This window comes from Mus caroli, chromosome 2, assembly GCF_900094665.2.
Source record: "Mus caroli chromosome 2, CAROLI_EIJ_v1.1, whole genome shotgun sequence".
Classification (NCBI taxonomy): domain Eukaryota; kingdom Metazoa; phylum Chordata; class Mammalia; order Rodentia; family Muridae; genus Mus; species Mus caroli.
In genome coordinates, this window is record NC_034571.1 from 33,869,464 (window position 1) to 33,894,719 (window position 25,256).

Here is a 25,256-nt window from a genome sequence, read left to right on the forward strand (position 1 = left end):
GGTAGCTGGGGGTGGACAGACCCATTTTTTGCAGGGAATCATTTAATTTAAGGCCTTCACTCCTCCTCTTGCAGGGTGTATTTTGTAGAAGGGTGAACCATGTTCCCAAGGGAAAGGAGATACAGTCCCTAGTGTGTGATTAATAACTCACCCCCTGCCCCGTGTGTAATAACTTACATCCCAGTTTATGGTAACTCAAAGACTTGGGACATTGTAGCTGCTGCCAACCCCCTCTCCTGATTAGATCCTCTTCATGAACCTGTGACTGTATCCCCCAAATAAGACTTTTTTTCATGCAAACTTTGCTTTCTTATTGTCCCAACAATCAACTTCCAATGGTATTTTTCTATGATTGTGAGAAAGGACACACATACACAAGCCACCATTTGTACTTGCACAAGATTATGGCTCAGAGTTTTATATAGACTACACTGTGCCTCTGTCTACATGTGGAATCCTGGAAAGCAGCTGAATGCTTCAATGGTTAACAAGAGACACTCAGCTTTTCTCAGTACTGAATGGTTTAAAAATAAGTAATAAATAAACAAATAAATGTGAACAAAGGATTAAAGACTCGGTATTCCATGAAAAACATGAAAAGGAAAAACTAGGTAAAATACTGCCAACTTAAACAACAGACACCCAGGCTCTTTGTAATGCATAATAACCCAAAAAAGTGTCTAGAAGAGAATCCCATTATTTTGTGTCAAAGCCCAAGAGTGAACCAAGAACTTCACTGCAGACACAGACAATGTGGCCTCTGCATTCCAAAGATCAAGACAAGCTTGGACCTGACAGTTTAGATTCTTTCCTCAGAAAGATGCCTTGGTGAATTTGTAGAACCAGGCTCCTAGGAGCCATTGGCAGAATGGCCAGCAGAAAGAAGTAAGATTACTGGAAGCCCAGCTGTTTGCCCTGAGTAGCCATCATATACTGCTGCTGCTTCTTTCTTCTTCTTTCTTCTTTCTCTCTCTCTTTCTTTTTTTCTTTTTCTTCTTCTTCTTCTTCTTCTTCTTCTTCTTCTTCTTCTTCTTCTTCTTCTTCTTCTTCTTCTTCTTCTTCTTCCTCTTCTTCCTCCTCCTCATCCTCCTCCTCTTTCCTCCTTCCTCCTTCTCCTTCCTTCTTCCTTCTCCTTCCTTCTTCTTCCTTCTTGCTAGGCATATACAGCTTGGTCCTGGATCTCATGTTCCCCATTCCTATGGCTGAGAACTATCACTGAGGACATCATCTAAATTTGTAATTTCAAACTAGGGTGGAGCATGGATATTTGATGCATAAAAACACTTGAAGTGAAGTATAGTGGCCCATGCCTTTGATTCCAGAATGTGAGAGGCTGAGGCAGGAGGATTGCTTTAAAGCAGCAAAGTAAAAGCCAAAACACTAGCAATAACAGCCAGAGAGATGCAGACAACATTGAGTAACAGTGGTGTTTAAACTCTTCAAGCAAACTATCACTACAAACACCTCAGCTGTGGCCTGGTAGTAAAGGAATCCATTTAGAAGCATGGGTTAGGGATGCTAACACATCTGAATTTTATACACAGGGTTTTGGTGTCTAATTTCCTTAAGAATTACCTTGATCTTTTACAAATATCAATTTACTTTATTAACAGTGTGAAGCAGTTTCCAAGCATTTTATATGGCAGGACTGGTTCTAATGACCTACAAGGAGAAGGCCTGACCATGTCCCTCCCCTATTTACACCCTTCAATGGCTCTCTGTTGCCCCATAAAGTTCAGACTCTTTAACGCAGCTTACAAGGCTGTGAATGGATAGATGGCCTCCCACTTCATGCTCCTGCTACCATGGAACTCCTCATGGTGCTGCAAAGCCCTGGTCCCACTCCAGGCTCTGCTGATGTGGTTGGCTCCCTGTGCTTCTGGCTTTCCTGGGCCTGGTCTACTCACTGGTTGGGCTTCAGCTTCCAAATTTCTTATCTGAGAAGTGTTGCCTTAAGCCCGATAGTCTAGGACCAGTGGCTTACTACCACAGCTGGTATCATCCTAAATTCACTGTTAACTTCGACCTGTCTGCATCTGCTCCAGAAAAACCTCCAAGAAGGTAGAGACTAGGCACAGTCACTATTATATACAGACCTGGAATATAACAGCTTCTCATTGCCTTACCATGGAAAGGGCCATGCACAGGCCAGACCATGGTACATGCTGAACATCTACAGGAATCTGCTATCCTAGATGAAGAAAGTAAGATCCAGAGAGATGAAATATCACAATTGCCACCTTCACCTCCTGTGCGTTCAAGAAATCTAGCACTGACACAGAGCCATAATATAGTGCCAGAACTTTTTAAGAAAAAAACAAAAACAAACACAAGAGTCAAATGCAAGATCAGACAGGGGTCTGAAAGGACACTGATTGCATCTTATGAAGTGTTATTCCCAACCCTGGGCCAATGCAAACCAGGGGGCACTGAGCAGTTGCACGACAATTTTGCTATAACTGTTTCTCTGGGGAACATAAGAGTTCACATATAATGATTTCAAAGCCACCAGCTTAGCAATATAAATGACTCTGAGGCCACTGAACAAAACAAGGCAGCCATGGTTGCTGACTCCATGGAGTTCTTTATGTGCTGGGCCCCATACTGCCTCACCAGATCTTTCCAATGATTCCTCAGTGTGCAGGTGAGAAGACAAGAGGCTCATTATTTGATATCCTTGCCCAAGATCACCTGAGCAGGAAGTAGGACAGCCAGACTTCAGGACCTACATCCCAAACACCCCACCTCTGCATACAGCAAGGTCTCAATTACAAGCTAGTCTTAGCCTTTCTTCAGAAACAGGACTCTGTTATCACCTTTCCCTCCACTTTCCCGACCATTCTACCATTCTACCCTCTAGCTGCACCCCTCCTCATCTGACTTTAAGGTTTGCACAGAGCACCGTTTTGAAGCATGTGAGAAAGCTCTTCATTTACAAATAGAAGAAGCATCATCTACAAGACATGACCTGGCACCTGCTACCAGATATGGCGCAGAAGGGGGACTGAATAAATGTGTCTTGAACTAAATTGAGATCAGTTGAATGAAAGGAAATAGTCAGTGTGTAATCTGGCCATGTTTTGGGATTTCCTAGCTGCCAACTAACATGATCATTCTCTCCAAGAAGCAGTTAGGCCTATGCCAATACCCTCGGCTATTCTGCTCATTTGCCACTAGCCTCCAATTGCTTAAATGAGAGAAAGAATATCAAGAGGCAGAAGGAGGGAGAGGAAAGAAGAACAGCTATAAACTTGTCAGTTTGGAAGGAAAGTGGACTCTTTATAGTGACAAGGTTACCATTTAGCAAACAGCAATGGCATCTTGCTCAATCTTGAAGACTAGAAGTAGGTCTTTCCTCAAAATAACCTTCCTTCCAATGAGAATACTAGGTTATAATTTATGTTTCTTTTTGTGCACAAATTTGAGTGTCATAAAAATGGTTAAAAAGTCTTCCTATGGTAGCTTTTTCTAAACTTTTATGAACATCTGCCACATTCATTTGAAGTTTAAAAAATCCTGGCACATATGCAAAGGCATAATAAGGTGCCTATAGCTTTCAAGAAAAAATAACAAGCCAGTCAAAAATAAGCCTTTTGCTGAATTGCCAGTAAGAAAACTAGTGTAGTGAGGAGCTGGGCCTCCCCAGCCCCTTCCTTACAGAGCTACTCGGCCTCCAGGCCACACTCCTCCCTTGGTACTGGAGACCTTCAGGAAAATCTCAGGACATGCTGCAGCACTGAAGGCCATGTCAGAGCTATGTAAGTCCAGCAAGCATGCACAATAGGACCCTGAGCCTATGCTGAAGTCCAGGAGACCCAGAGAAAGAAGTGTGGTAGGGGTAGGGGCAATGCTCACAGCAAACATTTTTGTTAGGGCTTAGAAAACTACCTGGAGGCTGGAACAACTTCCAATTTTGTTTTTCTTTTGGTGCTGACCCACATCTGAGTTCAGCACAGCAGGGCCACTGCTTCCTGAACCTTCTCACCTAAAGCCCTTTAAAGACTGCCCAGAACAACTGGTACCTATTCACCTAAGTGCTTCAAACTTTAGCATACTCTGCATTGTGTACAAATTGTTTACTATCCAAAAAGGCTTGTTCTGTATTACTTAAAGTCAAATAAAGTTAAACAAATTTTAAACCCCTCTTTTGAGTACGTGCACACATGTGCCCACAGGTAAGAGGGCCTATACCTATGTGTGGAAGCCTGAGGAAGATGTTAGGTACCTGCTCTATCATTCTCCATCTTCTTCCACTGAAACTGGATCTCTCACATAACACAAAGATTGGCCAGAAACCAGCAAGACCCCATGATCTTTGGGTCTCTGTCCACAATAGCTTCGGGTTTATAGGTGCCAGTGGCCTGGTTTTCTATGAGCAATGATGGCACTGGTGACCTGCAAACATTGATGCCTGCTGGAAGACTTTTAACGTATGCTCAGTTACAGCTCCTCAAGAACTAACTGTACACTTCTTAGAAAGCTATGTCTTCAGACAATACCACCTACTTGGCACCCTGCTAAAGAAGCTAAGGCTACCATAGAAGATGAGGCTGTCTTTGCTCTCATGGAATTCACATTCCATAGGACACACTGTGAGGCTTGGAAACAAATAGCTATTGTTTAGAGTAAGAGTAGAATAGAGTAAGAGACCCCACAAGTAGAAGATGAACATGATAGAATGCTTTCTATAATTGCCAAAGAAGGGCAGGACTTCTATGGGGGATGTACAGGGTCTATTTAGTACAAGCACTGGCTCATATGCATTCTTACAGTAACAGGGTAGAAGGCTTGACAACAGTGGAGAAGCCATGGGAAACTTGGGGGGCAATACAGTATGAGAATGGAAGGTGTGCTGTAGTGACCACATCTGGCAATCCACATGACAACTGCCACCATAGGGGGACTAAGAACTAAACCTTATTCTCATTTTTGTACCTCTAGGACTTAGCACAATTCTTGGAACACACAAGGCCCACATTTTGCTATCAAATCAGCAAATAGGGCTTTGTAAGAATCCAAGAAAGCTAAGGAAAAGAGCCAAGGAAGGCAGTGGGAAAGGAACAAGATTGGAGATGCTTTATATAGAGACTTGTGAGTATTTATCGAGAATGCTTGTGCCTCAACTTTGGGGCATCTGCAGGCAATACCTTTCAAGGAACTGGGGACATCAGAAGGGAGCTGGGTGTTCAGAATGTGTGTACTCAAATAATAAACTGTTGGAGAAAGACTGAGACAGCTCAGGTTCAGGGGATCTTGAAATCAGTGGGGACCTGAAATGAGAGAGAGAGAGAGAGAGAGAGAGAGAGATGGAGCAGAGCAGGCAGTGTTACCATCACAGAGCAGTGTCACTGACTTGACTCAGGGCTGAAGAAAGAGCCTTGAACAAGATGGCTGGCGGGCACATAGAGAAGAAAAGCAAGCCAAGACTAGATACTTTGGAGAATGCTGAAGGTACCGGGACACAAGAAGGGTCTGGAAAAGCCTATGACAAAGCAGACTTGAAGGCAGGAGGGGAAGCAGGAGGGAACTGCAAACACTGATAGACCCAATAGTCTTTAGTGCTTTAAACTCTAAAGCAGTTGGCATGAAAGGTCCATTAGAAAGGATTTACTTTTAATTTTTTTTATGGGAGCTTTGAATAGACCCCCCACACTTAACAAAGGTAAAACATACAAGCAATCTCTTCAGTCTGATCTAAATACATCATCCAAGATAGTCCATAAACTGTGTACTGTATGTGCTTAGGGCTGGGTGATGACAGGGAGGGACTGTTAACAGAATGTAGGAGCCACATGGCCATCCTGTCAAATTAGAAATTTGAGCAGATTTCTGTGGTCTATTTTGATCAAGATTCTCAATGTCAAACAAACAGGTTTTTCGATAACCAACTCGTTTCATTTTTGTAAGCACAATAGCAGAGCGTGCAACAGTTAGCGGCGAAGCAGGTGGTCCTCGTCGTCAACGTGAAATGAAAGGAACAGAAGAAAAGTAGCATTTCCTTTAAGACATGCTAAGCACCATGGCAGGCGAGGCTGGGAACTTCCTCCTAGAGCTCACACTGTGTCACACACGAAAGCTAACTAGCCACACCCTGCCCTGGGCGGTACTAATGTCTGTCCTTTCCCCAAGAAGGGAAAAAAAAAAAAAAAACCTTGGAGGTCTACTCTACAAACCAAGGGCATGAACAAAAGCATAGGAAGTCCACTGAAAGCACTGTGTATGATTAGTACAGCCATGCGGAAAGCAATCTGGCAGCAGACTCAGAGCTTTGACCAAGCAGTTCTGCTTTAGGGATTCTGCACTAGGGATATAATGCAGAAAAAAAATGAAGATAAAGCCTTATGCATAAAGATGTTTGTTGAAGTGCTATTTATAATAGTGAAAAAATCATCTGGCAATCTACGTGCTCAATGGCAGAAAAGTGGTTAAGTTGTAGGAATAACAGGGAACAAATGGAAAACAGTTGTTACTGAGGGTGGATAAAAAAGGCAGGGATTCTCACATTATAACACTGATAGGTAAAGACAACATTATATGAGATAAATATCTATAGAATAAAGACTAGAGGGAAGAATAGTAAAATGCTAACAGTAGTTCATTCAGGAATAATGGCAATGTGGCTAATTTTAATTTTCTTCTTCATAACTTCTATAAATCATTTGTACCACATTTCCTACCGTGAAAATGTAACACTGTTACAGTGACTTAGAATAAATGTCATCATGAAAAACAAATAAATCCTTTCCAAACAAACCTTATCCAAGCCCAAATGGTATCTTTTTTCCTACCTCCCTACCCTCTCTTATTCACCCAGGGGAAAATCCACCATCTTCAACCAAAGCAGAGAAGCCCAGAATGCAGGAGACAGTCTGAAGGGTCTAGGTTGATGGATGGGGTTTGTGCATGGAGAAGGACAGGGGGATGCGCATGAGCAGTTGCTTCAGCTGCTCCTGTGTACAGAGCTACACATCCTGAGATCCCATTTTTCTGCTACACAAAGCAAAACCAAAGCCCACATCAGGGACCAGGGAGGAAAAAGCCCACTTACCTCCATTAAACTTAAATGGATTCCTATGAGGTAGGGCATGGGAGCACTGTGAAGAGAAACAGAGACACACAGCTGCTTTAATGTCTGTTGCTTCCGACAGAAAATTACAGATGGTTCACTATTTAGAGAAAAGCTGTTTTAATAAACGTATGCACAGTTACATTTCCTTTCACAACAAAAATCTTAATGTGACATTTTGTTTCCAAGCCTAGAAACGTCAAAGAATTTAAAAATGCAGGCAACACTGGGAATGGCATGGTAGCAGGAAGAGCATCAACCTTTTTGTCAGCTATCAACCCCAAACAGCAGCTAGGCAGCTTTCTGGTCTCAGTCACCTTATCTTTAAAATGGGATTCTTGGCTCAACCCCAACTACTGTTACTAGATGGAGATGAACACACACAGTACAGAGGTCCTGATACTAATGGGAACTATGGTATCAACAATTATAATGGAAAAAAGTGAAGGTTGCATAGAGAGTACAATGAAGGCATACAGGTTAATGTTTGGAAAGCATCCAGCAAGCTTTTGTATGCCATGGCACACATACAGCTAAATGCCATGGCACACATGTAGCTGGGTAACTGGACAACAGAGACCTTCACTTCCTTTGCTGAGCAGAAGCAAGTCCAGAGGTTCTAAAATCGGGCATTTTGTATTCTCTATCTCTCTTTCTCTCTATCTCTCTGTACATATTTATTTTTTAGTTTCTTTTCCTTTCATTTTACACCTTTATTCCTCCCATATATTACATTCCGACTGAAGAGTCCCTTCCCTCCACTCTTCCCAGTTCCCTATCACCTCGCCTCTCCCCCAGATCAATTCAATTCTTGTTTCTCTTCTAGAAAGGAAGGAAGGAAGCAAAGTAAAGCAAAGCAAAGGGAAAGGGAAAGGGAAAGGGAAAGGGAAAGGGAAAGGGAAAGGGAAAGGGAAAGGGAAAGGGAAAGGGAAAGGAACCAGTAGTGTTTGGTTCTATCCTGGGTCTCTGGGCTGTCCTGCCTTTGGTTCCTGGCCATCCAAACAGTGTCAGGCATAGGCTCCCTCTCCTGGAGTGGGCCTCAAGTTGTACCAGTCATGAGCAGGCCAATCCCACAAGTTCTGCACCACCATTGCTCCAGCACAACTTGTAGACAGGACAGATTATAGGTTAAAGGTTTTATGTCTGGGTTGATGTCCCAGTTCTACTACTAGGAGCCTTGCCTGGTTATAGAAGATGGCCAGTTCTGGCTCAGTATCCCCAGTTACTAGGAGACATCACCATGGTCACTTTCGTAGATTTCAGAGTTACCACTGCACTCATACACTCATTTATGGTGTTTCACTCTGGTGTTAAATGTGATAGTGGTTATATGAAGTCACTTTTTCCTACTCACACAATAATCTCCATTCTACAAAGGAGAAAATTAACTAAAAGAAGGTAAACCATTTATCTAATGCCACAAAGTCAAGCAAGCAGTAAGCCCCAGCTGGCTCTGACTTGGTCCCCAGGTTACCTTGCCTTCCTTGGGAGTAGCGGAGGAACGGCAGGAAGCAGGGAGGACAGAAATGACTGGCAACTTTTCTGGCTGTCTTTTCAAGTATGTCACACATCCTACACAACACCAGCAGGCTTAGTTTTTAATGAAATTAGAGTCAAGACAATTGGCTTGAATTGGGCTGTCCAGGTACTTTCCCTCAGGGGTAGCTGTGGAAGTCACAGTGGAGGGGGACAAGGATACCCACTGGATGCAGACCTGGGGAAACAATGAGGCAGGAGGTGACTGCAAACCAGGAACTCAGGCTGCATCTCAAAAACTGTGGGGAGGCAACTAAGGTTCTTAGACATTACATTTTTGCTTAAAAACTACTCAAAAATCTAAAAAAAGAAGACACATTGCAATTCCCTCATTACAACTCAACAAATACAATTCTTTAAGCAAAACCGTTCTGCAGAACACAAAATGTCCTTATTACTACAGATCTTAGCAATCAGGTATCATAGGAGCCTGAAAAACAGACTTAAATATTAGCTTCACAGTCTGAGAACTATTCTTCTAGACTTTGTATTTGATAATAGCCAAAGAAAAAACTGTACAAACAAACTACAGTGGAAAGAAACAGAGCTGTCTTTTCTTCTAGCATCTTCTTCCATCCTCCCCCCACCCCCACCTTCCAGGTACCTGCGGGGCACATGCAGCTTCTCTTTGCTTCAAGAGGCAAAGAAATGCCCTGTGATATTTTTGCCCTGAAACTGTAAACCATTAGCTTAGCTGCCAGCCACACAGATGCTCCAACTTCCCAGTGTGCCTGGCTTTGCTGCCTGAGCTTTCTCCAGTGTACACCAAAATGAATGTGTTTCTAATTAAGTAGCTTCAGGAACACGACAGCTTCAATGTCAAAAATACAAAGTCTGAACCCCGGCAGGAAGTCTTAAGACTGCAAATGTCTCATCTAGTGGAGCCTTGCCTAATGTAATGAAAGGAAGCAGGAAGAGCACAAAATTCCAGGAAAAAAAAAAAAAAAGACCACTCATTAATGTGTCCAGAGTATGGCCCGACACAGGGAGAGAAGCACAAGCTCACAATATTGAACTAAATCTTACTGACTTCTCGGCTCTCACATCTAAGTACATAACTGACCAGTAACCATGTGTTTCAAATAGAAATTCAGAACCAAAATCCCAACAAGTGAGTTAACAAACAGAGAAAGTCAAACAACTGTGAGAAAAAGGTGAAAATAATCCCGACAGCCAAAGCCCTGGGTGTAATTTAACCACAGGCTGTTCTTTAAAGAGGAAACATTCTCTAGAAACTGGAATATGTAGGTTTTAATGCCATGCTACTTTAGTCTGCATGCTAGCCTGACAGAATTGGGGGAGCCTTATGAAAATAACTTAAAGATACCAGAAGGGACAGAGCAGGTCTCACTCTTCGGACACAGTTGGGATGAATAATTACAGCCTCTTCCAAAAAAGCAGTTTTGCAGCCAAGCATTGTTACGCCTGCCCGATCTGTATTTAGACAACATTTAAAGCACGTGCATTCTGAATCTGATCAGTTCTGTGCTTTGCAGGAAAGCAAATCTGGACAAATACCTTCGTCTATTGTTATCATTTGCTTCCAACACCTCAAATGCTTCCCAGAATCTACATTTTTTTCTCTCTGCAAATATGTAATTGCAAATTCTAAGTGGGGGTGAGAGAGGAAAGAAAAAGGAAGCCGCCTCCTTAACATTTCAACGTGGCAAGTACACAAGTGGGTAATTCTAGGTATGTTCTGAACCTAATTTCTAGTCTCTATTTATCTCAGTAATTACAGCTATGTATACATTTTCTTGGAGACCTTTTTCTTTGCCTTTTATTATATGAGCCAACCCATGATTAGGTCATCTAATATATCTACTCTTTTTTTTGGCTCACCCTTTTCTAATATTAACCTAAACTAATGGTTTCACATTTTTGAAATTAACTGCATGTATTTTATTGTTTTTCATTTTGCACACTGACATTTTCTGTATCTACAACCACTGTGATGGTTATTTAAAAGGCTGTATAATATTCCACTTAGCAGAGTAGGCCATAATTTATTGAGTCTAATTCCTGGAATTAGACACTAAGTTGTTCCTAACTTTTCTTTAATATAAGAAAACAAACAACTTCTGGGCTGGAGAGATGGCTCAATGGTTAAGGGCACTGACTGCTCTTCCAGAGGTCCTGAGTTCAATTCCCAGCAACACATGGTGGCTCACACCATCTGTAATAAGATCTGATGCCCTCTTCTGGTGTGTCTGAAGATAGCTACAGTGTACTCATATGCATAAAATAAATAAATCTTAAAAAAAGAAAACCACTTCATACATGGAGTACATGAATTCCCAGATAGAGATTACTAAACAAAGTGTTGGATTGATTGCCATTTACCTTTTGCTGTATCCTAGCCAGGTGTTTTCAAAAGGGCAGTGCCTGTTCAATGGAGATCTTTCAGGATTACTGCAAAGACTGGATACAGTCCATAAGGTGGTCAGCACTGTTGGACACTCAGTAAGTGACTCTGAAGTCCAAAGGGGTTCTCTTCAGACTCATAGTGGCTGGCAACCCTGGACTGACTCCCCACCCCACCCCCACAATGGTTTCTCCTTCTTTCCTTCCTCCCTCCCTTCCTTCCTTCGTTTCCTTCCTTCCTTCTTTCTGTCTGTCTGTCCATCCTGTTGTTTGTGATGGTCTCACTGTATAGGGTAGGCTGGCTTCAAACTCATAGGAATTCTTCTGTCTCAGCCTCCTGAGTATTGGGATGATAGGTTATCATGCCCAGCTCAGACAAGGGTTTCTTGTTTATCCTAGGTCCTGATGGGCACCTGGAAGGCCACCAGTGGGAGAATATTCCATGAGTATCAGGAGATACTAACTACTATTTCCTCTGCACACCTGTCTTTTGGGTACACACTCTTGGTACCTGTGCACTCCACTCTGTTCAGTAGAGTTTCGCGTCACTTTCTCACAGAGGCCCTTTTTCTTTAATATAATGGAGAAATCGGTGATTTGTTGCTTTCTGACCACTTAGAATGGGACATTTAAATGTTCCTTTCTCACCCCTAGGCATATATTAAAAGAAAAATATGGAAAAATCAATTTGGCAACTTACTCCTACAAATGTCCACACTGGGGGGCCTACTTACCTGAGTGATTTTCTTTACTTAGGTCATCAGTGTGCATGTTTCTCTAGGGTAACTGAGTAACAAAACCAAACCAAAGTCGACCACTACAAGCATCTTCCTGACTTGTTTGCTGTTCTTTTAGAAAACACAAATACAAATGCTCTTGCCTCAGTAATGTCAACTACATTCAGCTTATATGCAACATTCACAGGTCTTTAAATTCCAAGGCGGATCTCACTGCTATTTTGAAGACAGTTTAAACAGCAATTAACACAACACATACAAAACCAACAACACTTATAATTAAATTAAAGTCTGGTAATATTAGCAGTTATGACCAAGTTCGTATATAGGCAGGCCATGACAACTGTGTAACAACTGCTGTGTGCCTGACAGTGATTGTGGGATGCCATTGTTCATCTGTGAATAGCAGAATACTGGGATGTCTACACTGGCTCTTTGTTCTCTGGGAATTACTGCACTACCTGACTTCCTTAGTTATATTCTGGGAGAGCGCAGCCTACTCTACTCTTTCTTCTTTCTTTCCTTCGTTGCTGGTGTCAAGGCAATGACAATATAATGACCTTTACCTGACAGGTATCTTTATTTTGAATCCTAAGGGGGAAAAGGAACTGATATTATTGAGTGACTATAATCCAGCCACTTTCATGCACTGCATACACAATTCTCAAGGCAACTCTGCAAGATAGTGCTATTACCCTCGTTCTTGCTGAGGAAACACTCTGAAAGGTGAAGTAACTTGCCAAGGTCACACAGTTTGGAAGCTCAAGCCAGGATGCACTCCTCATGATGTCATGCAGCACCTTCTCTGTACTGAGGCCCAAAGGGAAGACGTGGCTACCTGAGAGGCTTCTCCACTCCTGCCCCTGGTATGGACTCTGGCCTGGGACAGTCAGTACAGTTCATCTAGGTACAGCCTTTCTCCTGGAACAGCCATTCATATAAACTGAAGACTTATTAATGGTTTTGCTATCCCATTCATTATCACTGCACTTCCACAATTTGTTTAATTCCTTTCCCCCAGATAACCAGAGCCCTCTTAATTATGTTCCCCTGAGGTGAGCTGCTACTAATTGGAAATGAGGCAGGTGAAATAAAGGAACACTGGCTGCTCAAACATAACACACAGCTCCCCAGACAATGGGGAAGGGGTGGCTGTGGAGGAAAGCCCACCCAAGGTGAGCAAGTCCGCCTAGATATCAGGTAGGAATACAGCCTGGGGCAGCCCAGGGATTTGGGAAGCCCATTGTCCCAGTCTGACCCCCATAAAACCATGCAGTTAGCTTCACCTTTCTTATGTGATGTGTCATCTTTGCTCTTAAGAGTCACCCTGCCTTCCTTCCCAATGCCCTTTTCAGGAAAATGGAAGCCCATGAGGCTGCCCTCAGGAAAGATCTGAAAGAGGCCTCACTTTCTCATTCTTTGTCTTGAAAAGAAACAAAAGTATAAACACATCTTCCCTTACAGTTTTAAATTCTGCTCTAAATAAAGAGGCCTGGTTTATAAGAGAGGTAAAAGGACAAAAAGGGAAAGGATCAAAACAGACTATAGCACATCCTATTGAAGAACACAGACCACTACAGTTCTGGTCTTCTGAGAGTGACAGAGTGAGGGCTCTTCAAGCTACCATTGGTGGTCAGAGTAGCACAAAATACAAGGGCAGTCAACATTAGCTGACTGTATGGTGTGAGTCGGTGTGAGGCTAAGGCCTGACCACCATTAGCTGAGCGTGTGCCACGAGTTGGTGTGAGGCTGAGGCCTGGTAGTATCTCCTACAGTCCTCATGATAGTGAAGGACCATGAAAGCTAGGTTTCAGGAAGGCTTCTCTCAGGAAGCTGAGGTTATGTAGGTAATAGCTGCAGAACTGAGATTGAAAACCACATGACCTACACTGGGGTAATCCAAGTTCATCATGTTCCAGGAGACAAATATTGGCATTACTAAGAGAGAGAAGCAGGCAGCAGGAGGATGGCCTCCTCCTACCTGCTCCCTGACACTAGTCTGAGGTGGTGCCACATCTTATGCACCTTTCTCCAAGGCCCTTTCATCATAGGAGCTCTCCAGTTCCAAATGGCCTCTGAGCTCTCAGGCCTGTGTTTCCCCCTTTTTGTCTAAAGTCCCACAGGGGGCCACTCCTCAGATCACCCTAGTGCTCACACCTTCCCTGTAACAGGCTTGAGCCTGGCTTCTCACTGCAGACACATAATATGCAAGTCTGCATGTTCCTCTTGATGTCAGCAATAGGAAAACAGGACTTGGTTTCTTTGAGGTGTACAGTGGTGCCATGTGGAGAACAGGAAGAACAAAGACAGCTGAAAAGCTCTGCACACACTGGACACCAAGGGCTGTGTGGGAATTCTCAGATCATCCAACTGATACTACTGTTTTATAGACTTAAAAGGCACTCTCAGAAATTCATCCAGTCACTCTATTAACAGTGATACCACCCCAACCCTTATTTTCCATGGTCTCTTACTAGTTAAGAATGACTCAACCCTTATGCTACATTTAGCAACAACAAAAGGTTACCTTACTAACTAGAATTGACTATTACTCTTGCCTTCATATGTGTAACCGTATATGTATATTCACATGTATATGTGTATGCATAGGCCTAAGAATACTCTTGGGCATCCTTCTCAATTGCTCTCTACCTTATTCATTAGGCAGAATCTCTCAATGAAATCCAGAGCTTACCAACTGGGCTAATTTGACCAATAAGCCAGATTCAGAAATTCCCTAGTTTTGCCTCCTTGGGGCTGGAATTACAGGTGCCCCTCCAGGCTTGTCTGATATTTACGTGGGATTTGGGAATCTGGACTCTAGTCTTCATGAGTGGATGGTGAGTATTTTACCTGGTAACCATCTCTTGAACCTTGATGCTCTCTTTTGTTCTAAAAAGTTATCTAAAGCAACTTATATGAATATGTTCAATACAGTCTCCAAAGTAAGAAAAATAGCTGCCAAGAGAACAACAGAAGCCACAGTGATGTTTGTAACAGGATTTCATGTAGTGATACTTGCTGATGGCCACAAATTGAGCTCTGAGCACAGGATTAGAAGGTGATGCTTAGAAGCCACAAAGAAAAAATAAACTACAGTCAGTCCTCATGTCCACATGTCCTACATCCAAAGATTTAACCAAATGTGGATCAAAAATGTTCTAAAAATAAAATTCTAGAAATTTCTAAAAAGCAAAACTTGAATTTGCTGTAAGCTTAGCACTGCTGAATCCAGGTGGAAAAGTGTGGCAGCCTGTCATGGCCTCCCACCACTTCATAGACCTTGGTCTCTCTGTCTGTTGTGGTCTTTGCACTGTTTGGGTTGTTCTGTGCTATATAGTTAGGTATGCCTCTATACTGTATACTTTTTTCTCTTGCCACCATTTCTCAACAATACAAAGTAGGAACTATTTACATGCCTACATTAGGTACCATAAGTAATCTAGAGATGGCTTACAGTATGGGCAGGGCTAGGTACACATACCACCCCAACCCTTATTGTACCCTATGTGTACTGTGCTCAAGTCCCACAGTACACATGGGACTTGAGCACCTATAGGTTTTGATATATTTATTCTACAACAGAATAGAACTACTAGTCACTCAAAAGGCTTGATTTTTAATCTCTGGATAATGGAAAAGGAAAAGAACTCTTTTTGTGCCTCTACTATGTGGTACTTTTCACGTGCCTATCAGTCTCACTAAGCGAACTAATTAGCGTATGTTGAGCATACGCTAATGAGTCCTCACTGGGCTGAGGAATGGAGCAGGAACAGAGATCCATCTAGTTCTGGTCTATTTGTATCCTAGAGCTAGCAGCATATTAAATAAGCACATTACTATCAGTATACACACCTCTTGCAAGGAGATTTGAGGTAAGTTTGGTATTTGACAAGAGATACAAAGAAGACTGCATTTCTTCTTTGCAGCAACTATGAAAGGCTGGTCCTCATAAATTACAGGAAACTGTGGATCAGAGAGGTTAAGCAGCTTGGCAAAAGTCACAGCTGGAGAGAGGCATAGATACTGCTTGAAGTGTAGAACTGGCACAAATGCCATGGCTTTAGAAAGATTTCTGAGGATAAAGGTATTGATCTTCCTTTTTGGTTCTCAACATGGGCCTCCCTGATTTGTGTAGAGGAGGGGGCCCCAAGAGGAGTTCATCAACAATTCCAGGTTGGAAAAGGAGGCAGAAGGGAGCCTATCTTCTACATGCAGGAGGAGGTGAAGGGCCTCTGAACTCAGAGTGAGCCAAACTCAGAGCTGAAGATGGTTGAAAGACACACACATTTCACTAGCAGATCAATGAAAATGGAGAGAGGGAGGCCAGTGTCCCTCTTCAGTTCCTGGGGGCTGGCCCACAGGGGTATGTGGAGATGCTTTTTGGGAGTACCATATCAGTGGTCCCAGCCAAATAAATGAATGAATGTTCATTACAAAGATGAAAATATGCAAGATCTACACCAAAGCCTGGAAAACTCTGCCCTTTGTGTCTCCTCAATCTACCAGAAGCAAATGGACACAGAAAGCATCAGGAAAGCTCCATGGCTAAGACTGCAGCAGCAGGAGAAGTTAGTCATGGAGGGGAAGGTCAAGAGACAGGGCTCTCTGCAGCTGCAGAGAAGTCAATCTGAACCAGGGCAGTCAGAATTGGCTCCTAAAGAGAAGTCTCTGATGGTAGCTATGGCAGTCCATGAACACCTGGTAGAAATGCAGGAATGAACAAGGTACAAGTTAAATAAGAGAAAGAGATCTATGGAGAAATAGAAATGAATGCTAAAAAAAACAAATGCAACTGGGAAGCACCAAATTTTTTGTTTTTAGCTCTGAGACATCCCAAATGCCAGGATGCTTCCCAGCCAATGACCTGTGCAACATAGTTTCTCAGATGAAATGTTTATGGGAGACATTACAATCCCTGAGGTTACTCTGAATCTAAAGCCATTCTAGTGCTTCTGCTATTGTCCCCGGTGTTAATCACTGTGGGGACAGAGGTATGTAAAACAGCTCTGTTACAAAGTGCACTGATGCACTGCAGAAGCATCCCGTGTTCCCTTATTCCCTGGTCTGTGATTCTTGCCTTCCTTTTGTTCACAGTGATTGCCCAAAGGATTTGCTGTAGAGACTGCAACATTGTGTCTCATCAGTTCTATGGAGAAGGAAGAAGCACACCAGGACATGTCATGAAAACTGGAAAACCAGGTTAAGCATGAGCAAATAAGTGTAAGTTAGAGCTAGCTGTTCCATGACACTGGGCAGCAGGTGGGGTTAGGAAATGGGTCTGGCAGGGCACATCTAGAGGTTTAATAAGGAAGCAGAAGACCACTGGGATGGTTACAGGAATGCTCAAAGCGAGTGAGCTCTATCATCAAAGCCTGATAGGTGTGTTCCTGTGTTATCTAACTCTCCTATGGCTTGAAGAAGAGTTTCCACACCAGCTCATGTTAAGGCTTACATACTCAATGTGGAAGTGTTTAGGGTTGGGGTCCACTGGTGATGAGAAAAGAGCTCTCATAAATAAATTAATGCCAGGGCTCATGAAAGTAAACTGATTACCCAGTGTTGGTATAGCAAAAAGAAAGGACCAAGAGAGATATCCTGAAACTCTAACAACATCAAGAAGTAATACTTTTGAGGCTGATGATGGCTGATGATGGCTGACACCTGTGTATGCAGGCAGTTCTGCAGGAGCCATGCTGAAGGTCTGTTGCAGATTGATCATGTCTGTACAGCACTGTTCTTTGCTGTATATCCTTTCCAAAGATTATTAAAATATTATGACAAGAATATACTGACTTTCTAATAGCAATAAAGAATTAACATTGATTGCATTTAGAATTACTGGTTTCAGTTATATTACATACATTAGAACTACACAGCTATTAAATCTATACAGTCTAGTGAGATAGTTGAAACATACTGTAAGTCATTCAATTATATACTTTCTTTTCCTGTAATAAAAAGTTTCCTTTTAAAAAACTTTTTATTTATGTATTATTTGTGTGTGCCTGGGTACACAGGAGCCTGTGGGGGCCAGAAGGAGGAGTCAGATGCCCCCAGAAATGGATTTAGAGGTAGTTGTGAGCAAATATGTGGAGGCTGTGAACCAAACCTGGGTCCTCAGAAAGAAAACTGACTGCATATTTTCAAATGGGTAAATTTTGTGATATGTAAGTTCTATTTTGACAGGGGAAAAAAACCTGAATGGATTATTGAAAAGTCAGTTTTCTTATAGAGTCCACAAGGTACTAGTTACTGAGATCCAAAGAATGTATAGCAAAGACAAAAGCCCAGTCTCCTCCCTTCATTTTCCTTCTAGAGGGCGGTTTACTCAGGAAGCACAAAAAGCGTCCTCTGAGAGATTCTTTGAGTATTAGATTCTTTGAGTAGAGCAGAAAGACATATTTAACTATATTCCAGGCAATGGCTTTGGAGGTGAAGAAAATGGGGCTCAGAGAAGCTACACGCTCAGGTAGCACATACTCAGTTATTGCCACAATTTAGACCCAGGACTTTTTTACAGTCTTGACTGCTTTCCCACTCAGGCTCTCTATTCAAACCTTGGGGTCAAGTTCAGTCAAATCATTGTTGAAAATCTACTTAGAAATCTATAATTTTCCTTTGTTCAACTAATACATGTGTGTGTGTTTGTGTGTGCCAACTACTTGACCATCAGGCCACTACAGACCCAACTTCCCTCGGATGTCTTAACCTGGAATTCTGATCTTTTTCCTTGCCCCTTATCACTTCTCTGTGGACTCTTTACATCTGAGGCCTCTCTGAGCACAGGACTGGTCCTCTAAGTCCCTGGCTACTTCTCCCCTTAACAAAACCAGCCACGAATCTCCATTCCCCCTCTCTTGTTGGGATGCCCAATTCCTTTTATGAAGTAGTGTTTTCTTAAATCCAAAACTATTTATGAGCTCCTATCTTCCTATGCCCAGTGCCAATACACAGTAAGTATTTATGAGTTCTTAATGCAAGAAGGAAACACATAGCTTTTGTGTACATGATAAAATTCTTTGATACAATCTAAACGGCCAAGAATTGAACATACGGAAGGGAATTTTTAGCCATACATGTCCAGCACCAAGCTATGAAGCTCAATTGGATTTTGTTGGAGATGTCTCTTTGCCCAACTCCCTCAGACACACACACACACACACACACACACACACACACACACACACGTATATTTCAACAACAGAGACATCAGAAGAGTATTGACTAACACAAAGACAAAATCTATTGCTTAGGGACGAGAACCATTGTGTTAGTAGTAATGACTATTCTCCCTTAGCAAAATAGAAAGTCTAAGGAGCCTGGCCTCCTTGGAGTTAGTAAGCAGGGACGCTTTGGTCAAAGCCAGACTCTGAGGCCACCACCAGACGATCCTTTCATTCTATTTTTGTCTTTGGTAACAAGACTGTGAACTATTCCACTTAGTTGAACACTGATTTATTTCTCCGTGAAATTTCATGGCCTCAATAATGATGGCTAGAAGAGATGCAGTTATGATTTGCTGGATGTTATTTTACTGTATGTAGGCTGATGACCTGTCACCCACTCAGACTGTGCATCCTTCAGTCAGATGCACTGAACAGGGTTTTGTCTTTTGGTAAATTTCCTGGATTGAATAGGAGAGTCACAGGTGGGGTTGATTCAGAATCCACATGCAGGCCAGGTAGGGAGCCTAGCACAAATCAGCATCTCTCAGAGAATTTGTGCACCTCTGCCCTGGGGCAAAGAAAAGCTTCTGCAATACCAGGAAACTGTCTGACCCCTACACACTCATTTGACATTTCAGTTCAATCATAAGCTTAGAAAGTATTAGCAACTTGGCTCTTGACCTAGCTGTCCTTTGGGGTGGGAAGATGAACCTGTCTTTCTATGCCTTGCAAATATTTTATCACTAAAATATGTAAACAAGCATCTAGAATATATCAAATACAAAAATTCAGCTTAGGGATGGCTTGTGGCACTTATTTTGGGCTATTTCTGAAGGGGAAAGGGAGGAAAAGTTAAGCCCATAGGCAATCTCACATGGATTTCACTTTTTACTTTCTACCCAATCAGCATGGTACGTGATTAAGTACTCTACAATAACATTAAGTTTGACTATTATTAAGTACTCTACAAACATTGTTGAACGAACATAAATAAATAATGACAATACAATGTACGATGTCAAGAAGACTAGATGAACTTCTTCATAAACCTTGGTGATAGCTGTACTTGTTCTGACACTCAGACACTAGTAAGAAAATCATTGGTATGGGAAGGCCTTGGATTTCAAGTGAAGTCCCTATTATTCCTTCCATGAGTGAGAGTAGTGCAGTCTTAATCTCTCTGAGCCTCCATTTCCTCCCATATACAAAGGTGCTAAAAACCTATAGCTAAATTCTGAAAACTTACGGTGATGTTTAGAAAGGGCTCACCACACGCACATTCTCCATAGATGGTGAGTACGATTATGAAAAGCAGTACTGACTCTCATCAGCAAGTAAATCCTTTTGTCCCCATTGGAAGGCTTTCCAGGATGGGCCAAACTCAGAGAGGCAGTCAGCTAAGGTAGGCAACATGCTCATTCTCACTTTCAGAGTCAGGGGAATGGCACAGATCTAAAGGAACCAGCAGCACATGCTTTTAAATATTCATAAGGGCTGGAAATGTCTTACTCCTTCCGCTTTCTCTGCCATCTGCTTTTGTTTCTTTTCTTTTCATTCTTATGCCACAGCTGCAAATGAAAACAACCATACAATAACTCAAGTTAAATACAAAAGTCAAAATAAAAACAATCTCATGGATAGAAGAGAAAAGGAGTTATAAAGTTTGACTCTTGAGCTCATGAGGCAGCAGAAGCAAGAGAAACATTTGATGTCGACTAGACCTTCATATCCTATGTTTGAGGTGATGGTGAGAAGAGCAATCACTATAAATACGTAGCTGCCCTGTAATCGCTGGTAACTGTGCCTGTGACTCACATAGCTACTCCTCAAAATAGGTAAATTGTACCCATTTCCCAGAAAAAGCCAGTGTGCATCAGAGGTGAAATAAGAGATGAGACTGAGATTTGAATCCAGATTTATATGAGCTCAAATCCTAAGCACTCTCTACTCCATTGCTCTGTCAAAATGGGGAAGGGACATGGAAAAAATTAATTTGGAAAATATTTAAGGGAAGCCATTTGTACTAAACTGATTTATTCTGATAATTAAAATTTGTGATTATAGCTCTAATTAAAGTTAACTCAGATAATTGGTTGTTGTATTTGTGAATGTGCAATTAGAGTCTTCCACATAATTGCAGGGTGCTCAGCATCACCCTTTCATTTATTAACTTCATGCAAACTACAGCTTTGCTCTTCTAGCTTCTGCTCAACCAGAGGCTGGGTACAGCTTCTGGGTCCCAGGAGTCCTAGGACCATGACCTGTGGTGCTCACAGCAGGGGATAGGTTCAGCCCCATTTAACATGTCTTTGTCTAGAGGTCAATGAGTATCTCATCTTCAAGCAACATGAGAGAGGCTCGTGTGACCAGCACTGTTGTCCTGAAAACTCCTAGCAGCATGCACCTGAAGAAAAACTGGCAGCAGTGGTCCTCATGTGTTAATTACACTTGTGAAGTCTATTATGCATAGAAAGGGCACCTGCTGGCAGTGAAAATGACTAGAATCCGCCCTTCCTGTGCAGTGAGCAAATTGAGAGTTCATTTCTACAGGAGATAATAGTTTTCAGATTCCACTTGTGCATCCCCTGCAAGGGGATGTACTTAACATTTAAATCATCTGCAGAGGAACAAACCTCCCTCAGATTTACATGTTGAGGGCTCCCAGCCCTTTGCTTAAATGCTAGTTATCCCTGCTGGCTCTAGCCACCAAGGACTCAACTTAACCTGGTGACTTTCAAGGGAAGGATCTCAGTAGAATAAAGTAATTAACACTGACTCCATTTTCATGACATTTTTACTTTCTGCCCAGAGCAGTTACATCAGACTAAAGTGATCAATTTAAGCCTTAACTAGGGGGTGGGGGTAAGGGTCTGCCTTCTTCTTTTGTGGTCTTTCCTTTCATCACACCTACATTTTACAGTTACAAGCAGATGCCAACCCCTACTGGCCTGAAATCAACCTTTGGTCAGATGTCAGGAACTTCTTTGTGAATACAGAAGACTAGGAGAAAGGTACCTATTCTATAAACACAAGGAGGACTCATCACAAAGCTATTTACATACACACACACACACACACACACACACACACAAAAAGCAGAGCTGAACTGGAAGATTCAGTGTCCTTCCTCAGCAAGCCTTCTATTCCAAGCTTGAGCTGCGACCATGCCTGTGGCTCAGCAGACAATGACACTCTTGAATTCTGACGTGAGAGATGGCATTGGAAAGAGGATCTGGGGACAGTCTTCACTGAAAAGGCAGAATGAAAAGACAGGACAGGCAGTGGCTAGAATGAACAACTAGCTATGTTAACTATTTTCCAAAAGAAAACATTCAATTATAAAAACTACACTTCATTATAGAAATAATAGAAATTATAACAAAAAGCATGCTGAAATAATCTCTTCTCCATCACAAGTCATTGTTAAATATTTTGATACGTTTGCAGATGTTGGTGTTTTTCCATGTACACAACTATACCTGACTTTTAGAACGTGTACATATATGTGCATAGTTCTTGCTTGTGATCCTGAGATTGGAATCACACATAACACAGTATATATACTGGAACAAGTTACTAAACCATTTGGGGCCTTGGTTTAATGACCTGTGAAGTAGAGCTAATCATATCTATTTATATGCTGAGCTATAAGAAGAATGGAATGTGATCACAGAGGTAAAAGAGATGGTCCAGTGACTGGGGCCTCCAGGCTGTCATCACTAGTGTCACCAGAAGACCTTTTCCTCTCTGTGATTTTGAATCACAGAGCTGCTGGGTGGTGTGTATGTGTGTACGTGTATACATGTGTGTGTGTCTTGCTATGCAACCTTTGGAGGATTTGGTACTTAATATATAACCCAGGCTAGCCTTGGATTTGAAGCAAACCTTCTGTCCCAGATTTCTGAGGACTAGGATTACATAAGTGTGTGTTACCACACAAAGCTTAAGCTGATAGTTTTAAAATAGCTAGTAATTTAACAACAAAACTTTGCAAATAATGAAATGCTGAAGTTGAACTTTTTGGCAAAGGGACACTCTCAATTCCTGAGCCCTGCCATCCTTGAACTCCAAAGCCCATGCACTCCTGTCTAAACATAGTATTAAGCACTCCAGGCAGCTCTTTGTGCAGGACTCCGAGTTGTCTTTAAATATACTCAGGGCTGTGCCAAAGAGAGTGTGTGTGTAAGCGCATGCGCGCGCGCAAGTGTCTGTCTGTCTGTCTGTCTGTATGTGTGGTAAGCAATGTTGTGTCTGTGAGGCTGTTATATATGGGGGAGGGGTTCTCCATGTAACCGTGCTGGGGGTCACTCTGTGAGGCTGTCTCCTACCTTCCTCAGCCTTCCCTCTTTTTTCTTCCTCCCCTTTCCCTTTCTTGGGTGTGTCTTATGCTTTTTCTTTCCTTCCAACTTCTCTGTCCTCTTCTCTTTGATCTTCTGTTCAGTCCTACAATCTTTCATCTAAACTGTGACAACACGCACTACCAGATGACAAACATGTTCTTTCCACTGATGTACTTGTCAATGGAAAAATGAAGAACTAATTGGTTTAGAAGCTCAAAAAAAAGACAAGCAAAGGTCCGCCTGAGGACCCAGGGCTTTAGATTGCAGAAAAGGGAGAAAAAAAATTCTGATGTATTCCAGATAAGTTCAGGAAGCAGATCCAAAGCCCTGTCTTTGGATAGACTATTTCTCCTTCCTCCAAGGACAGGAAAGCCTTGGAATTCAGGCAAGCCACCTGCCCCCTCAGATCTCACATGAATAAGAAGCCTCATCTTTGGCCTGACCATGATAGGTGTAAAGGAGTCAGGAATAAGAGTAGAGGATTAGTGAAAGTTCAGGATGGCTGACACCATTTTCTAAAGGTCCTGCCTACAGTGACCTTTAGAATTCCCCATCAGAATCTATCAAAGGAAGAGCAGACATGGAGGTGCTGAGGTGTTCCCTTATCATGTCTATCTTCAACACCCCATCATCTGATCATCTGAGTGCCTATTGATGGAGACTAACATCTTGGCCTCAACTAGGTGTTGTCCGGTGTCTGAAATATAGTACAACTACTCATCACACTGAGACGTCCATGAAGTTCCAGTGTAAGCAGGAAGGCAAGCAAATCTAGGAGGGTCAGTGAACAGGACAACAGAGAGGTAGTTACAAGGAGATCCAGACAAAGCTGTATTCAACTCAGAGGGTATGAGAAGCAGGATGGAGAAGGGGGCAGTGGAAGGGCTTTCAAAAGGTTGCATGGTGTCAAGAATCATCCTGTTGGGTGCCTGACAGTGTGTTTCATGTTAAAATGTACTTCTATATAAGTAGGTGTTTGGAAAGGATTTGAGGAGGCCCTCTTTAGGTAAGGGCAGAAGCAAATTCACATTCTCTAAGCTGAGTAGCCAAGCAGTAATAAACTTGAGACAAGGTATTGTCCTGTTAGCTCAGCCTTGTTTGTGCTATTTCATGGACTCTCTGAAGGAGGTTGGTCACCTATGTATAGATGATAAACACAACCAGTGTGAGCTCAGAGTAAGTGGGAAGGGCTACAGAGATAGCAGAAGAAAGGAGCTGAGGATGTCTAAATAATATACATGTGTGACATATACTGTAGATAAGCAGACAACAGCAAAAAAGCAGTGAGGGAGGTTCCTAGATGCTGGGCTAGGAACCAAAGGACATGGAGGTTCTGGCACCATGACACAGTTAAAGGGACAGGAGCCCAATGACCCTCACCTTGACTTGGGGCAGAGGGGTAGCTAGTGGGGACAGCAAGACACTACATGGTTTCCTAGGGTGAGACACAGTACTTGCCTAAAAGTGGAGTGCTGAGGGGGCACTGGGGTCTGAAAACATTCGAGGAAATCAGAGACCCCAAATAAGGTAAAACTATTTCAAGGGCTTTGTATATTGATCCTTCTGTTTGAAAACATATAATACTCCCTTACCTGTTCCACAAGGGATCAAAAATGGAATCCAGACCAGGAGTATCTAGAAGGAATCTTTAATGAAAAACAATTTCCAAAATTCAGCAAAATGTAAAAAGACAGGGCAAACACAATGTGGGCTCTGTTCCTGATGATTGGCTCAGTGATAAAGAACACTGACTACTCTTGTAGAGGACTGAGTTCAATTCCTCAGCACCCACATGATGACTCACAACCATCTGTAATTCCAGTTCCAGGGAATCCAATACTCTTTTCTGACTTTTGTGGACACTACCATACATTTACCAAACATGCATACACATAAAAAATAAATAAAAATTAAAAAAATAAAAGCCAGGGCTGATAGTGTTGCATGCCTTTAATCCTAGAACAGAGGCAGAGGCAGGCAGATTCTGAGTTTCAAGACAGTTAGGGCTACACAGAGAAACCCTGTATCAACACCCCCTTACCCC

General features: G+C 42.3%; 1 protein-coding gene across 8 annotated transcripts in view; it reads right to left on the bottom strand.

Moving 5' to 3' along the window:
* Dennd1a (DENN domain containing 1A) overlaps positions 1-25,256 on the bottom strand; it is a 474,661-nt gene that overhangs the window by 180,952 nt on the left and 268,453 nt on the right. For 7 of the 8 annotated variants that reach the window (XM_029474571.1, XM_021183620.1, XM_029474570.1 and 4 more), the window contains one exon: positions 7,049-7,094. In XM_029474571.1, coding sequence (XP_029330431.1) covers positions 7,049-7,094 — 46 coding nt within the window. Of the gene's footprint in view, positions 1-7,048; positions 7,095-24,804; positions 24,848-25,256 lie in introns of all 8 variants that reach the window. The other variant, XM_029474573.1, reaches the window with a different exon arrangement.